This window comes from Octopus sinensis, linkage group LG1, assembly GCF_006345805.1.
Source record: "Octopus sinensis linkage group LG1, ASM634580v1, whole genome shotgun sequence".
Lineage (NCBI taxonomy): Eukaryota > Metazoa > Mollusca > Cephalopoda > Octopoda > Octopodidae > Octopus > Octopus sinensis.
Genome location: NC_042997.1, coordinates 183,968,785 through 183,987,415, shown reverse-complemented (window position 1 = coordinate 183,987,415; position 18,631 = coordinate 183,968,785). Strand labels below are relative to the sequence as shown.

At 37.6% G+C, this 18,631-nt stretch overlaps 1 protein-coding gene across 1 annotated transcript in view; it reads right to left on the bottom strand.

Annotated features, from left to right (window-relative positions):
* The window catches only part of LOC115217997 (coiled-coil alpha-helical rod protein 1-like), an 82,478-nt gene extending 64,103 nt beyond the window's left edge, over positions 1-18,375 (bottom strand). Inside the window, exons 1-7 of the mRNA XM_036507680.1 lie at positions 18,130-18,375; positions 14,518-14,647; positions 12,254-12,287; positions 11,113-11,478; positions 8,664-8,839; positions 5,184-5,319; positions 1,756-1,863 (exon numbers count right to left, since the gene is read on the bottom strand). Of these exons, the coding sequence (XP_036363573.1) occupies positions 1,756-1,863; positions 5,184-5,319; positions 8,664-8,839; positions 11,113-11,478; positions 12,254-12,287; positions 14,518-14,647; positions 18,130-18,148 (969 nt within the window). The 5' untranslated portion in view covers positions 18,149-18,375. The remainder of the gene's footprint in view (positions 1-1,755; positions 1,864-5,183; positions 5,320-8,663; positions 8,840-11,112; positions 11,479-12,253; positions 12,288-14,517; positions 14,648-18,129) is intronic.
* Between the last annotated feature and the right edge of the window lie 256 nt (positions 18,376-18,631).

Here is an 18,631-nt window from a genome sequence, read left to right as displayed (position 1 = left end):
CACATACATACATGAGTATGTGCATATGTATATATGTATAGGATAACTGAAATGAACAAAACAAGTTTGCTGAGAGAACACTATTGAAGAAAATCAGCCACAATAGAAATAGTACAATATTGACCAATGAGAGAAGTTGGACACATTCAATTCATCAGGACATTTAGGCAAGAAGGCTTTAATTCAAGCTTTCTACAGCAGGACATTAGGAGAATTTCATAACTGTACACAGACATTTGTTTGTTTTCATTTACTTGCATGTATCATAAAAGAACAATCTAGTTGTTGTCCCCTTGTGTATGATGTTACAATAATGATACAGCCTAAATTCTTCTTTTTCTTTTACTTGTTTCAGTCATTTGACTGCGGCCATGCTGGAGCACCGCCTCTAGTCGAGCAAATCGACCCCAGGACTTATACTTTGTAAGCCTAGTACTGATTTCATCGGTCTCTTTTGCCGAACCGCTATGTTACGGGGACATAAACACACCAGCATCGGTTGTCAAGCGATGTTGGGAGGGGACAAACACAAACACACAAACATACACACACATATATATACATATACACATATATGATGGGCTTCTTGTAAATTTTCAATTTGATCACATTTAGTGTATCATTTAGGTGCAGGAGTGGCTGTGTGGAAAGTAGCTTGTTTACCAACCACAGGGTTCCGGGTTCAGTCCCACTGCATGGCACATTGGGCAAGTATCTTCTACTATAGCCTCGAGTCAACCAAAGCCTTGTTAGTGGATTTGGTAGGTGGAAACTGAAAGAAGCCAGTCATATATATGTACATACATATATGTACGTGTGTGTATATGTTTGTGTGTCTGTGTTTGTCTCCTCAACATCGCTTGACAACCGATGCTGGTGTGTTTACGTCCACGTAACTTAGCGGTTCGGCAAAAGAAACCGATGGAATAAGTACTAGGCCTACAAAGAATAAGTCCTGGGGTCAATTTGCTTGACTAAAGACAGTGCTCCAGTATGGCCACAGTCAAATGACTGAAACAAGTAAAAGAGTAAAAGAGTATTTATAATTTAAAAGTGATCACCTTGACAATTAAAATCAAATTAGGTGTCAATTTTCTGTTAAACTGAATAAGACAAAAGCATGACAGCTGCCATTTTCGCTCCTTTGGACATCTTAGACTAAATACCTACTGGAAGGTGTCAGAACAGTATTATGGTGCCCCTTCCTCCAGCCAATTGACAATCTATATTCTGCCACAAAATAGATATTCAACACACAAAAGCACATAAATAGGTGTATACTCACAAAAATGTAGCAAAAAATATCTATGATGAATTAGATAGAACATTTATATATTTCTCTATATATAAACGGCAAAATGTCTGTGTGTGTGTCCTTTATACAAATCCACAATTTTTCAGTTAGAGGGCTCGCACTTTCTATGGTAATTCAAAACTATCTAAGGGTGGTCGTGCACATCTTTACATTTCCCCATTCACCCAGCAAAGCCATTAAAAAATCAATAGAAGTGACTTTTTTGTGAATTTTCTATCCAAAACTCAATCAAAATGCCTGAAACTTCATACGCCAATTGAATGCCAGCTAGCTGTATGTGATTGGTCGGAGATTTGAACAGTACTCGCGTGTATGTGTGCATGCACGCAGCTGTATATGCATGCAACGCCGGGTCATAGTGCTAGTTTTTAATAAACACATTAAAAATTAGAGATAAACAAAAGTGTATCTTGTAACAATGATGAATTACAATAACTAACCTGTGATAGTTCTGCTTCTTGTAAAGTTAAGATTTCATTAATAGATGTTAACTGAATCTTCAAAAGATCATTGCTTGATTGTAAATGCTCTTTCTCTTTTGTAAGGATCTATAGAATAAAACAGGCAAAAAAACAGTATTAAATGCTTAAGAACTGTATTTATGTAGCATTTTAAATAAGACAAATTTCTTATTTATTTATTGCCCACAAGGGGCTAAACATAGAGGGAACAAACAAGGACAGACAAAGGGATTAAGTCGATTACATCGACCCCAGTGCGTAACTGGTAATTAATTTATTGACCCCGAAAGGATGAAAGGCAAAGTCAACCTCGGCAACATTTGAACTCAGAACATCGCGGCAGACAAAATACCTATTTCTTTACTACCCACAAGGGGCTAAACACAGAGGAGACAAACAAGGACAGACAGACGGATTAAGTCGATTATATCGACCCCAGTGCGTAACTGGTACTTATTTAATCGACCCCTAAAGGATGAAAGGCAAAGTCAACCTCGGCAGCATTTGAACTCAGAACGTAGCAGCAGACGAAATACCGCTAAGCATTTCGCCCAGCGTGCTAACAATTCTGCCAGCTCACTGCCTTAAAACAAGACAAATTTCTGTTTGAGTCACTGACTTGGTATAATATTCAGCATTCAGATTACTCTGTCAAATGTAATGCATGTTTATTCACATGCTTTTAAAATAATCATGATTATCTCATAACATCAAGATTTTGATGATGCGATTGCTTATTTTTAGAATGACATGGTAGGATAGATGTGAGAGGCCAGATCTGGCCAGTGTGAACATAAAACAGGTAGAATATTTGGGCCAGGTATGGCCAGTTTTAATGCTAAAGGATTAATAGAATTTCATGTGCATCATATATAATAATAATAATGAAATTATTGTATACAGTGCTCAGGTGCACCACAACTTGTCAAAAGTGCGTATAAAGCATATGCAGTAATGTACAAATGACTGGAAAGTGAACAGTGTATGAGTCAGATACATGCTTGCGTGAGTATGGAGGGGAGAAAATCAGGTATAGTGTTGGCGAATCTCAGGAAGCATGGAAGTTTTGAAGGATACAGTGCTCCGACAACTAACAACTGATGCCGGCAGTTTGTTCCATGCTTCAGCAACTCTTAGCGTGAAAAAATGTTTCCGAAAGTCATGGGAGCTCTGCTGTTTTCTGACTTTGTAAACATGTCCATGGGTGTTAGACAGATGGAGTTTGAAAAGGTGCTCAGAGTTATTGTTTGTAAGATGGTTAATAATTTTATGGTGTCTAACTCCTTCTGATTCCAGCATCAGTTGTTGAATGATCATTAACCAGGGATGAGAACATCCTTCCCAGCTCAATACTGTCTGAAGTCACAATCCTCACTGATTTCCTTTTCACCTCTTCACCAACATCTGTATCTTCTTTCCAGCTACTCACACCCACTCCTATTTAATACAAGGTAGCAATATATATCTTGTCACCTCTCTCATATTTTAGCCTCTCAACATCAGGTATAAAATCACCTCCTACTCAGAGCCTTCTTTTCCCTTGTCTTGCAAGTTACTTAACAGCCTTCACTCATGCCAGTGTCACAAAAAAAGTACCCAGTGCACTTGGCAAGCAGCTAACTTAATTACTTATACATGTTTACTAATTTGCACTCTATCTGTTCTTCACATTAAACAAGATGTATTGATTAAAGTGATGTTTAATATTAAATGTATAAGTAAAATAATTTAGAGCAGTTGTATACTGTCACGTTAAGTTGACAGTATACAACTGCTCTGTCGTTCCATCACTGCTTATATTTCTCTGAGATATTTAGAAATTTAATATTTCTATTTTTTTGCGATCAGTGAATTTACTTCCCTGAAATTATATATATTTACAAGTTCTAGACAAGTATCTGCAGCCAGCTAGCAAGCCAGGCTACTCCAGACTGATGACGAGCAAAGACTCAGAAACATGTCTCTGGATGCAGGCTTAGCTGGATGGGGGTGCTTGTCTCCCCTTTGTAAACATAAGGACACAGGAAATGTGTCAAGGCCGACAGGAAGCGTTGATGCTTCCTAGGGCTAAATAGCGGTGGTGTGATTCCCTTCATGGGACTGTCACATTAAGTTGACAATATACAACTGCTCTATCATTCCACCACTGCTTATATCTCTCTGAGATATTTAGAAATTTAATATTTCTAAAATATTTTAGTTTTAGTCTACTTTTCCAAATATTTACCTGTGAGAAAAACAAACCAACAAACAAATTGCTATATTTCAATTAATGAATGCAGTGGCACATTTCATGAACTGGAACAGAATGTTTGCTGAATATTATAAAAGAATAAACTTGTATATCTATTAATAGGAGCGGTTGATAAAAAAAGCCAAACTTGCTATTATCAATTCAGTTTTCATGCCAATCCTCACCTAGGGTCATAAATTTGGGTACTGACTGAAAGAGTACAACTGTGAATACAAGCATCCAAAATGGAGCTCATTTGAAGGATTTCTAGTGTAATGTTACTCAACAGGATAACTCCAAGATCAGGGAGTCACTCCTGGTAAAGCTGCTACCTCTCCACATTGAGTGGTCATTGTTCCAACACTACAGACATGTGATTAGAATGTTGCAGGAAAGAATCGTAAGATAGATTCTTTAAGCATAGCCAACTGGCAGGAGACCTAGGAGTAAATCAAGAACAGGATGATTGGATAATATCCAAAATCGCAGTTGGTCACACTAGGGAATCCTGCTGGAAAATTTAATGACAGTTGCATCTGATAGAACTCTATGAAGGAGGTACCTGAGGACTCTACTCCAATGACCTTGCCAAGAACAGTGGGCAGAGAAGATGGATGGATAGGTAGATGGATGAATGAACTGATGGATGGATGTTATATAACAATATACTATGTTAGTAAATAGAGAAATTGGTAGAAATAGGGTATTATCATCATCATAATCGGTATATGTGCACCTTGAATATACATATATGAATAGGCATAGGAGTGGCTGCGTGATAAGTAGCTTGTTTACCGACCACATGGTTCTGGGTTCAGTCCCACTGCATGGCACCTTGGGCAAGTGTCTTCTACTATAGCCTCGGGCCGACCAAAGCCTTGTGAGTGGATTTGGTAGACGGAAACTGAAAGAAGCCTGTCGTATATATGTATATATATATGTGCGTGTGTGTGTTTGTGTGTCTGTGTTTGTCCTCCTAGCATTGCTTGACAACTGATGCTGGTGTGTTTATGTCCCTGTTACTTAGCGGTTCGGCAAAAAGAGACCGATAGAATAAGTACTGGGCTTACAAAAGAATAAGTCCCGGGGTCGAGTTGCTCGATTAAAGGCGGTGCTCCAGCATGGCCGCAGTCAAATGACTGAAACAAGTAAAAGAGTAAAATAGAGTATATACTTTTATTCTGCTTTGCAGCACTTCTTTATCTGTTTCCAATATTTCTATAGATTTTGGCACATTCTCAGTGTCACCAATATATGTCTTTAACTGTTGTATCTGCTGATTTAAGTTTTTGATTTCCCTGCTTTTAAAACTGAAAAGAAAAATAAAGAAAATGAAATATTTAAAAATTAACAAAGTACAAACTTATAGCTGTTAAACATGGACTACAAAGTTTAAGGGAAGATTATAGTCTATATTTACTTCAATACTTGACTGGTACCTATTTTATTGGCCACAGAAAAACAAAAAAAAGATAAAGTCAACCTTGATGAGATTTGAACTCAGAATGCAAGGGACATAAATAAATATCACGTTGCAGATCTTCAGTCATTTGACTGGTTCTGCCAATTCACCACCCTAACACCCACACGATCATATATGGTAATGGTTGCTTGAAATTTTGAGAGGAACAGCCAACTAAATTGCCCTCAAACAGAGAGACACAATAAATATTATATTTGTAGATACAAAATACCCAGAAAAATATCAGCTGATAATAGCTGGAAGGCCTGGGATTATTATCTGCTCATTCAGAACTGACCAGTGAGAAACCAACAAGGAAGCCTCTAGATAGTTCTTTGACATTCTACAAATAGCAGCCAAATCTCCCTTAAATCAGATACTACCATTTAAAATTTCCAAAACAGGATAGATTGGTCAATGTAGTTCATCATCATCATCGTTTAACGTCCGCTTTCCATTCTGGCATGGGTTGGACGGTTCAACTGGGGTCTGGGAAGCCAGAAGGCTGCACCAGGCCCAGTCTGATCTGGCAGTGTTTCTACAGCTGGATGCCCTTCCTAACGCCAACCACTCCATGAGTGTAGTGGGTGCTTTTTACGTGCCACCAGCACAGGTGCCAGACAAGGCTGGCAAACGCCCACGATTGGATGGTGCTTTTTATGTGCCACCAGCATGGGGACCAGACGAAGCTGACAACGGCCACAGTCGGATGGTGCTTTTTACGTGCCACCGGCACGGATGCCAGTTGGGTGGCGCTGGCTACAGCCACGTTCAGATGGTTCTCTTATGTGCCACTGGCACTGGTATCACAGCTACAAATTCCATTGATGTTGACAGATTACGATTTTGATTTTGATTTTCACTTGCCTCAACAGGTCTTCACAAGTGGAGTTTTGTGTCCCAAGAAGGAAAGGAATGCATAAGTGGGCTGGCTACATCACAGGTATAGGCCACGGGATTATGGCCTCACTTGTCCTGCCAGGTCTTCTCACGCACAGCATACTTCCAAAGGTCTCGGTCTCTAGTCATTTCCTCGGCGAGACCTAAAGTTCGAAGGTCGTGCTTCACCACCTCATCCCAGGTTTTCCTGGGTCTACCTCTTCCACAGGTTCCCTCAACCGCTAGGGTGTGGCACTTTTTCACACAACTATCTTCATCCATTCTCGCCACATGACCATACCAGCGCAAACGTCTCTCTTGCACACCACAACTGATGCTTCTTAGGTCCAACTTTTCTCTCAAAGTACTTACACTCTGTCGAGTATGAACACTGACATTACACATCCATTGGAGCATACTGGCTTCATTTCTTGCAAGCTTACGCATATCATCAGCAGTCACGGCCCATGTTTCACTGCCATGTAGCATAGCTGTTCGTACACATGCGTCATACAATCTGCCTTTTACTCTGAGCGAGAGGCCTTTTGTCACCAGCAGAGGTAAGAGCTCTCTGAACTTTGCCCAAGCTATTCTTACTCTAGCAGTTACACTTTCAGCACACCCACCCCCGCTACTGACTTGGTTACCTAGGTAGCGGAAGCTATCAACTACTTCTAGTTTTTCTCCCTGGAATGTGGTAGAAGTTGGTCTCTGCACATTTTCAGTGTTTATTGCTCCTGAGCATCTGCCACAAAGAAAAACTATTTTCCTAGTTAGCCTTCCTTTGACATTGCTGCACCTCTTATGTGTCCATAGCTTACACTTGGTGCATCTTATAGATTTTCTACCTACAGCTTTCCTACAGATCGAGCAGGGCCATCTACCTGAGGATGTTTGTGATTTGTCTACCTTCCTACTTATTAGAACTTTGGTTTTAGCTAGGTTGACTCTAAGGCCCTTCAATTCTAATCCTTGCTTCCACACCTGAAACCTCTCCTCCAGTTCTGATAGTGACTCAGTAATTAGGGCAAGGTCATCAGCATAGAGGAGCTCCCAGGGGCAACCTGTCTTGAATTCCTCCGTTATTGCTTGGAGGACTATGATAAATAGGAGGGGGCTGAGGACTGAACCTTGGTGGACCCCAACCTCTACCCGGAATTCTTCACTGTACTCGTTGCCAACCCTCACCTTACTAACAGCGTTCCTCTACATGGCTCGTACAGCTCGTAGTTATTGATAAAAAAATATAAAATGGTATGGTCATATCAGGAATGCCTTTGATTATAAGTTTGCTGGACCAATTCCTGGTATGGGATTAAACAAGAAAAACAAAATCTATATATATATAAAGCTGAAGTTGTCTGTGTGCGGCAGGTTTGGTAGCCTTCAACTAACACTATCTCTTCCGAGACCCTGCGGCGCAAGTTGACCAAAATTGAGAGTATGATAGAAGGTTTGCTCTTCATTCTGTAGAAGAAAAATTCAAATCGGACCATAGAAGATAAAATTCAAATCAGACCATGTTAAGACCAAAAATTATTTACATCAAAAAGGTGAATTTTTTTTCTATGAAAATCCCTATTTTTTATGATTTTTTTACTACTGTGTCGCCATTTTTTTATGTATTTCAACGAGAAAAATGTTCACTTAAAGAGAATAACAAGCTACATAATGCAAAATTTTTACTTTTCAAAAATTCCAATTCTAAAGGGTCAAAACAAACCCGTGCAATGCTAGTAATTTTTTTAAATTAGAAAGAACATTTTAGAAAATGGTTGAATTCTCATTGCAGAATAAGAACCAAATCTCCCTTTCAAATTACAGCTTGCCATCTTAAAAAATGGAGATACTGGTCAGTATAACAACTGATATATATGGTCACAATTAGGATGGTCACAGTTAGAGCTAAACAACAACATTGGAAGATCCTCTTCTAGGATCTAAAGGCATAAAAGTTAAGAGAAAAGTGCCAATAAAATGCTAATAATTAACTGCAAATAGTAATTCCAGGTGCTAGATGGGAATTGACTTGGTTCAATGTGTAGTAAAGAGAGAATACAGGACTCTGACATGGGATATTAAGTAAGCACATTAGATATATATACAAAAGATGCAGTGGGATCACCAACATTTTGACAAATAAACAGAATTTTATATGTGCTAGATAGTCAGGATTAGTGGCAATAGAGCACCATGGAATAAATCGTAGATAGCAGGAGTTTTTCTAATTAATGATAAAATTGAAATGTAAAATTTTGCTTTCCTTTTCTCCCATGCTATGAAAGAAGCTGAAAATAAAGCAAAGTTAATCACCAAATATCTTCATCCTTCTGCAAAATCTCAACTTTAAAAGAATCCTTTGCGTTTTTTAACTGTTCACTCAGTTGTTTAATTTCAATTTCAGCTGTTTCTAATTGTTGTTGAAGAATGTGAATAGTTTCACCTTGACTTTTTATATGTACATCAGTATCACAACTAAGAACTCTTATCTGAAAAGACAAATTATAGCTTCAAGTTGAAAACAAAAATAAATCTGCAAAATAATAAAAATGGAACATTTCTGCTAATTCATCTAACTGCTAGCCTCCAGTCCTTTACAATTTTTTAACTGCTTAATATGAGATACTGTCATTTATGTAGACCATTTACAAATCAGTATATCTATATATATAAAGCTGAAGTTGTCTGTGTATGGCAGGTTTGGTAGCCTTCAACTAACGCTATCTCCTCCGACACCCTGCGGCGCAAGTTGTCCAAAATTGAGAGTATGATAGAAGGCTTGCTCTTCCTTCTGTAGAAAAAAAAATTCAAATCAGACCATGTTAACGCCAAAAATTATTTACATCAAAAAGGTGCTTTTTTTTCTATGAAAATCCCTATTTTTTTACGATTTTTTTACTGCTGTGTCGCCATCTTTCGGTGTATTTCAACGAGAAAAATGTTCACTTAAAGAGAATAACAAGCTACATAATGCACAATTTTTACTTTTCAAAAATTCCAATTCTAAATGGTCGAAACAAACCCAAGCAATGCCGGGTGATACTGCTAGTTCTACTATATGTTTATCAGGTGAGAATTTCAAACAAAAAATCTTCATAAAAGGTTTGGAAAGGCTTCATGAAACCAAACATGTTACCCCTAAAACCAATTGGTACATTTTTTTTATTCAAATAAATCTTTAATATTTTAACCTCTATAATGGTGGCAAGCTGGCAGAATCACTAGCATGCTGGGTGAATTTATGTTCTGAGTTCAAAATCTGCCAAGGTCAACTTTGCCTGCGATCTTTTCAGGGTCAAAAAAATAAGTACCAGTTAACATTGAGGCTGATGTAATTGACTTGCTCCCTTGCCTGAAATTATTGGCCTTGTGCCAAAATTTGAAACCAATATTTTAACTTCTATAAACACATGTTCTTAAGTTCTGTTTCCAAGGACAACATAAATAAGAAATCCAGAGACAGAAAACAATGGAAACAACAAAGTCCAGCTAATATCAAAATAGAAAGAGAGCATTGGTGGTATCTGAACTTTGGATGTACAGATGGACAAGATGCTGCTAGACATTTTCTCAGGCTTGCTAACAATTGTGCCAGTTCGCTGCCTCCTGTAGAATATTGATAAGCAAACATGAGATCTTAGAATTCAATCAGCCACTAAAGACAGACCACTGAAATATAGTATTTCAGAAGTAACACACCACCAAACTTAGAATGCAACAAGTATTTTGCTACTAACTGGGATCACTCAATATGTGGAAGGCAACTGACCAATTGATGTACAGACCAGGAGAGCAATGACTAGAGATACCATTTTGGCACCCTGGAAAGGCTCATCATCATCATCATCGTTTAACGTCCGCTTTCCATGCTAGCATGGGTCGGACGATTTTGACTGAGGGCTGACGAACCAAATGGCTGCACCAAGCTCCAATCTTGATTTGGCAGAGTTTCTACAGCTGGATGCCCTTTCTAACACCAACCACTCCGAGAGTGTAGTGGGTGCTTTTTACATGCCACAAGCACAGGGGCCAGTCAGGCGGTACTAGCAACAACCTCGTTCAAATCCTTTTACACATGCCACCAGCACAGGTGCCAGTAAGGTGACGTTGGTAACGATCATGCTCGAATGGTGCCCTTTTACGTGCCACTGGCACGGAAGCCAGTTGTGGCTGCTCTGGCAACAATCACGTGATAAACAAATCAGAACTTAGAAGATATTCCTCTGAGTCAAAATTTAAAAAAAGAAAATGTAAATTAATCCAAACTGATATAACTACCAGATATCTTTCCAAATGTTAAATTCTTTCTTGTACATTAAAAATAGTTTCTTATTTCTTTATTGCCCACAAGGGGCTAAACATAGAGAGGACAAACAAGGACAGACAAAGGGATTAAGTCGATGGCATCAACCCCAGTGCGTAACTAGTACTTAATTTATCACCCCAGAAAGGATGAAAAGCAAAGTCAACCTCGGTGGAATTTGAACTCAGAACATAACAGCAGATGAAATACTGCTAAGCATTTCACCCGGCGTGCTAACGTTTCTGCCAGCTTGCTGCAGAAACAGTTTCCCCTCAACAGAAACATATTGCAATATCAAAATCTTTAAACTTATCATTCTAGGATATTAAATTAAGAATACATTATACATTCTAAGATTGACTGAATATTTTTTTTGAGAATTTTAAAATTTGAAAGATTAGGTGAAAGGGAAAGTAGAGAGAAATGTTAAGAAAACAATATCTAAACAAAATATTCCACCTGGTTTTCAAAAAGATTCTTTTTCTCCTTAAGTTCTGTTTTTAAGTTTAGAATTAACGCATCTTTTTCTTGATCATTCTGTTCATATTCATTTTTCATTTCTTTAATTTGAATATAATGCTTATGTTTAAATGCTTCCATCATTATATGCTGCTGTTGCATCACTTCCTTAATTTCTGAATGCTTTTGTTCCTCAGCCAACTTCATTGCCAATCTGTGATCTGTAGTAAGCTGACACATCTGCTGTTTAAGGTCAAAAACCTCACTCGCTTGACGTGTAAGAAGGTTTTCTAAATATGATTGTTGAAAGAAATTGGTGTTGTCAGAAGTGATCATGGGAGACACAGCACTAGTTGGAGAAACAAACTGTAAATAGAGAAGTTAGAATACATATTACTATAAAATACTGTTTACAGCACATTCAATTTTGTAAAATTATAGAAATCAAAAGCTGTGAATGTTCTTCAATACTTCTATTCTCACTGTTTTCCCTTTCACCTAATCTTTCTCATCACTTCCTAATAATAATAACTTGTCAAAAGTGCGTATAAAGCATATGCAGTAATGTACAAATGTCTGGGAAGTGAACAGTGTATGAGTCAGATACATGCTTGCATGTGTATGGAGGGGAGAAAATCAGGTGTAGTGTTGGCGAATCTCAGGAAGCATGGAAGTTTTGAAGGATGCAGTGCTCCAACAACTAACAACTGATGTCGGCAGTTTGTTCCATGCTTCAGCAACTCTTAGTTTGAAGAAATGTTACTGAAAGTCATGGGAGCTGTGCTGTATTCTGATTTTGTAAACAAGTCCACGGGTGTTAGACAGATGGAGTTTGAAAAGGTGCTCAGAATTTGTAAGATGGTTAATAATTTTATGGGTGTCTGCCAAGTCAGCTGCCAGACGTCAGAGTTTCAATGTGTCCATGCCCAGGGAAGTAAGGCATTCAGAATATGGCTAATGCCTGATGGAGGGTATTCTCTTGGTTGCACGTCACTGAACGGCTTCCAGACGATTAATATCCTGGGCAAGATAGGACAGACAAAGGGATTAAGTTGATAATATCGACCCCAGCTCGCCGATAAGCATACAAATATCAGTTTCAAAAATGAAGAAAATGAATTTAAATTAGTCACTGGCTTACCTTAGAATCACTTATTTGTGCTTTTTGTTGCTGCCTACAAGAGACAATAAAGAGAATGAACGTTACTAATCTGAAAATATCAAATCTAAACATTGTCAGTACTTTTTTAAACTCTTTCACAGAATGCTTCTTTAGAGATGTATTGGGACCTACCAACAGGGATCACAGAACGCAGGGTTTAAGTAGTACAGAAAGGATAGAGAGATGTGTTCCATAAGAGTGTGAGGGGATATGCTTAGAGATGGGGAAGACATGAATGTAGCAAGTGATGGTGAGAGGAATTGGAGTGGCTGGGAGGGGAAGCTAAAGTAGATATGTGAGGGCATAGAGAGAGATATCTAACATATGGCTGTAAGAAAATACAACTATACAAAGTATAAGTAAGCTTGAAATTTTATATTACTTGGAGTGTGAGATTGAGTTTTTGATTGATTTTAGTAATACATTTATCATTACTGTTTATCATAGACTAGTAGTATCGCCCAGCATTGCTCGGGTTTGTTTCGACCTTTTAGAATTGGAATTTTTGAAAAGTAAAAATTTTGCATTATGTAGCTTGTTATTCTCTTTAAGTGAACATTTTTCTGGTTGAAATACACCAAAAAATGGCAACACAGCAGTCAAAAAATCGTAAAAAATAGGGATTTTCATAGTAAAAAAGCACCTTTTTGATGTAAATAATTTTTGATCTTAACATGATCCGATTTGAATTTTATCTTCTATGGAATGAAGAGCAAGCCTTCTTCTATCATACTCTCAATTTTGGTCAACTTGCGCCGCAGGGTCTTGGAGTAGATAGTGTTAGTTGAAGGCTACCAAACCTGCCACACACAGACAACTTCAGCTTTATATATATATATATATATATATATATATATATATAGATTTACAGAAAATTGGTGCTTTCCTTCATGTAGCTAATCCTTTGTATAGACTGACTATATGAATTCTTCAGTCACTAGCTCTCAAACTAGATCCCACATTAGAACACTGCTCACATATCTACGACAGTGTTGCTACTAAAACACACAAGCATCTAAGAACGTTTAACATCTAAAAGAAGACTCTTCAGTTCTCTGACACACAAAAGTCTCTTGCCTCAAAGATGTAATGTTTATTCTTTCTGCCTCTTCTATAAAAGATTTGTCCTCTGAATTAACAAGTTCCACCTAACACAATTGTCTCTCTTCCTCTCATCATTCTACTGTATTTCACTTCCCAGATCATGTAGTAAACGCTTTTATATTAATATTTTTCTCTCAGAACTACAACTCCCTGGCACTGTTTTCCTGCAGATTTTGGTTTACAGATTTTCAAACTGGGCATTAGGTTGGTGTTAGGAAGGGCATCCAGCTGTAGAAACACTGCCAGATCAGACTGGAGCCTGGTGCAGCCTCCTGGCTTCCCAGACCCCGGTCAAACCATCCAACCCATTCTAGCATCGAAAACGGACATTAAACGATGATGATGATGATGATGAACTAGGTATCTTTCTCTAATCTTTTATCTTTTACTTGTTTCAGTCAGTAGACTGCGGCCATGCTGGGGCACCACCTTGAAGAATTTTTAAGTCAAATGGATCGACAGCAGTACTTATTTTAAGCTTGGTACTTATACTATCAGTCTCTTTTGCTGAACTGCTAAGTTATGGAAATGTAAACACAACACTGGTTGTCAAGCAGTGGTGGAGGACAAACACAGACACAAATACACACACACAATGGGCTTCTTTCAGTTTCCATCTACCAAATCCACTCGCTAAGCTTTGGTCAGCCCGATGTTATAGTAGAAGACACTATTGAGGCAGCGAGCTGGCAGAAATGTTAGCACAACGGGCAAAATGCTTTGCAGTATTTCATCCACCGTTCAGAGTTCAAATTCCGCCGAGGTCAACTTTGCCTTTCATCCTTTCAGGGTCGATAAATTAAGTATCGGTTACGCACTGGGGTCCCAGACCTTGGTCAAACCGTCCAGCCCATGCTAGCATGGAAAACGGACATTAAACGATGATGATGATGATGATGACATCAACAACATTGATTTCATCAGTAGTGGATGACCTCCAAATGTCATAGACACTCCCTCCACCTTTGTGGTAGCAGTGGCAATGGCAGCAGAAGTGGGAGGAGGAGGAGAAGAAGAAGAAGAAAATAATAATAATAATAATAATTTAAATTTTGCCATGAGGGCAGCAATTTGGGGGAGGGGATGAATCAATAATAATAATAATAATAAAGGCCACAGCAAGGCTGGTATTAACATACCGCAATTTTTTGTTTTCCTTTTTCAACATTTCAATTTCAGACTTCACTTCAAAGAGTTGTTTGTTTGCATCACCAACCACAGAAAATGTCTCGAAAGCAGTTGGTGGTAGAAGTTGGAATTCATCGTTTCCTACAGGTATCAATAAAATATTTAAAAATAAAAAAATTTCTATCATAAATTCGCTTTCCATGTTTAAAGTTGAAACATGTTAAATTAATTGATTTTATAACATCCATAAGCAAAGAGCCATGTTTTATGTAATGTTACTACAAATCTTACCAAGTTATATACACCAAAATAGATTTACTCTTTTACTTGTTTCAGTCATTTGACTGCGGCCATGCTGGAGCACCGCCTTTAATCGAGCAACTCGACCCCGGGACTTATTCTTTGTAAGCCCAGTACTTATTCTATCAGTCTCTTTTTGCTGAACCGCTAAGTGACGGGGACATAAACACACCAGCATCGGTTGTCAAGCAATGCTAGGGGGACAAACACAGACACACACATACATACATACATATATATATATATATATATACGACAGGCTTCTTTCAGTTTCCGTCTACCAAATCCACTCACAAGGCATTGGTTGGCCCGGGGCTATAGCAGAAGACACTTGCCCAAGATGCCACGCAGTGGGACTGAACCTGGAACCATGTGGTTGGTTAGCAAGCTACTTTTGTTAACACAAATCTGGCAGAAACGTTAGCACCCCAGGCAAAATGCGTAGCCGTATTTCATCTGCCGTTACGTTCTGAGTTCAAATTCCACCGAGGTCGACTTTGCCTTTCATCCTTTCGGAGTCGATAAATTAAGCACCAGTTATGCACTGGAGTCAATATAATCAACTTAATCCGTTTGTCTGTCCTTGTTTGTCCCCTGTGTTTAGCCCCTTGTGAGTAGTAAAGAAATAGATTTGTTAACACAATATCTATGCAATAGTTTCTGATTTACTAACTCTTGTAATCTAGTTATTTGTTGAGAAATGGTGGTTTAGTACCTCAAATAAAAAACAGCCATAAAAAAATTTAAATGAGAAGCATTTAAAATAGATCTACAGAAAGAATCGTGCACTTTCTGACAGGTAAAATAGTTGAGCCTGTGGCAGTGGAGACCTACGGCATTCTTGGCCCCTGAACCATATCCTTGCTCACAGCTATCGGAGTAGAGGTGGCTGCCCACAAGTACAAGCCCAATAAGTCAGAGTAGCTGTTCTAGTGCATCTCTCTTGCCACCCTCTGGGGCAACACCTTTTCCATTTCGTCTGCTGAGGCCATGAGGTGGTCTAACTTACAGGAAATTGTATGTTTGACTCCTTAATTCAAACTAAATTCAAAATTAAAATTTTGGACCTGTTACTAGTATTATGTATAAAAATTATATCGAAAATTAACAATAAACTAGGACATATATAGAATCAATTCACTTTGCATTTAGAATTGTTTCTCATTTAAAATTTTTCAGAAATATAATTCTAAAAATAGAAAAAAATTGTGAAATTATTCCAGAATAAATGATGTTTTATAAACACATTCTACCAGTATACGAAGTTTAAAAGTGTTTAGTTAACTAGAAATTGTGTTGAAAAGTGCCATTCAAAAGGAAAAGATCCTTTAATTCTAATATTAATACTGGTTTCAAATTTTGGCATAAGGTCAGCAATTTCAGGGGAGTGGCTAAGTCGATTAGGTCGAACCCCAGTACTCAACTGGTACTTATTTTATCAACCCCAAAACGATGAAAGACAAAGTGAACCTTGGTGGCATTTGAACTCAGAATGTAAAGATGAACGAAATGCTGCTAAGCATTTTGACTGTGAATTTTAATATTAATCTTTTCTTTTACTTGTTTCAATCATTTGACTGTGGCCAGCTGGGTTTCAGATCTCCGATGTGTTAAACGTAACCTTTCACTTTATCCCTGCTATAAATGCTAGGCATAGACCAGTGGTTCTCAACCTTGGGGTTCGCAAAGGTAGTACTGGGGATCCGTGAACTAAATTCGAGATTTCAAATATCTATATATATATATTATATGAAGGGCATTACTATACATAAATGCCTCACGCTAGGAGGGACTCTTAAAGTCAAAACTACCATAATAAACACATTGTAACGGTACAATGTGCCTATTATGGTAGTTTTGACTTTAAGAGTCCCTCCTAGCGTGAGGCATTTATGTTTAGTAATGTCCTTAATATAAATAAATATATTTAAAAGGAATAATAATTTTTTTCCCTTGTGAGGTTTTTCACGCTAACTACTTGATAAATTCTTATAAAGATTTTATCATATTTTTCAATTATATATAGTTGAGGTGTGTTCTGTTAACGCATAGGAGTACAAACAGAGCTCGTTCACCCTTAGAATTCCCAAATAGCCGGTAGTATTCTTATGGTATGCTACCAATTCTAGTCTTAGTTAATCCTCGTGTGTGAAAATAAAAGGTAAAAACTAAAAGAGTCAAAAGGAAGAGTAAGTATGCTTAGGCAGCTTTCTAATCGCTACAAATGTTTCGATACATACAGATCCTCGTATATACAGGATTTAAAGTTAAGTTTAAATTAAATTATGTAACGATTTACCTGTACAAGAGGATCTATATGTATCTCCTCAGGCGATACTCTGTTGATGTCTCTGTAAGTAAATTTAGATTTCCATGCTACAACATCCATGGCTTCTTCTTGGAAGGATAAGCATATCAAAAGGGGTCCGTGGGAAAATTCGTTTAAATAAGAGGGCTGGGAGCCACTGAAAAGGTTGAAAACTACTGGTATAGAACTTGGGCATTCACCCCACCTGTGGAACGTTCTTCGTCAAACGTTGTACTGAGAAAAACCAAGAATTCGCTATTTGCCTGTTTACCTCCTCCAAAAAACTCCATATATATTTCAGCGAGTACCTAATCCGTCGATTGACCGGCTAGTAATAGCAACCAAATTTCCCTCGAATTACACCTTAACATTTTTAAGAACTAGAGTCAAAGCTGGAAAACTTTTCATCAGAGGTGTCTGCTCGATCTGGTCTGATCTAAAGCTTAATAACAACAATTCCGTATATAAGTTTCTGCTTTAGAAACTTTAATTAGCTTCTACTCCACAGAGTTCGTCAATCATTACTCTAAGTTATGTCCTGTGAATATGTAAGACTAATACAATGTAAATATGTTAAGTAAGCATGATACATCTAACAATTTCATAAATAAATGCATTTATAACATTCTATTTGTGTTTTGGACAGCGATTTGAAATGGATGGAACGGTAAGAATAAAAACAAAATAGCACACTTTAAACATAATCAAAATCATCCAATCAAAAGCAGAAATTAAAATAATAAAAGTAATTATTTGAATAAGGTAACCACTGATAAATCTTTTCAGTAAATACAGTATTTGCTTCAATTTGATTAATATGAAATTTACCGCCATCAGTTGCTAAGCGACAAATACAGCGCTCGATAATATTTTCTTTTCTTAATATCATGGCTTTAAATTAATAAAATTAAATACAATAATATGAAATAAGTTTACATTGTAAGTTTTTTTTATCGTAAATAAGGATATATAATGATATATATACAAAGAAAATAGCATGAAACAGAAAACTGACCCTCCGAATGAACTGCCATTATTCGTACGAAAACAAGTAGTGTCGTAAATAGAGGTGAAGGTTAAAATTTATTCTGCAACTTTTAGTAACAGACAAATTTATCAAGCTATCTTTTAATATTCCATGCTTTATTAAATGTTTATATCCCATATATTTGTGTCTTAATTTACATGTTTTAACATAGCTGTGGCTGTGTGGTAAGAAGCTTGCTTCCCAACCACACAGTTTCGGGTTCAGTCCCACTACGTGGCACTTGGGGCTGGAGCTTTCCACTGTAGCCTGCGTTGACCAATGTTTTATGAGTGCATTTGATAGATTAGAGACTGAAAGAAGCCCGTCGTATATATATACATTTATATATATGTGTGTACAGTAAAGCCGGTGTTGATTCATTTACATCCCATAACGAAGCTGCTTGGCAAAAGAAAAAATGGGGGCAGTTTCGGATCAGGACTCCCACATAAGCTGGATTTTCTCTGTTTGGACGGGGACTTTACCAATA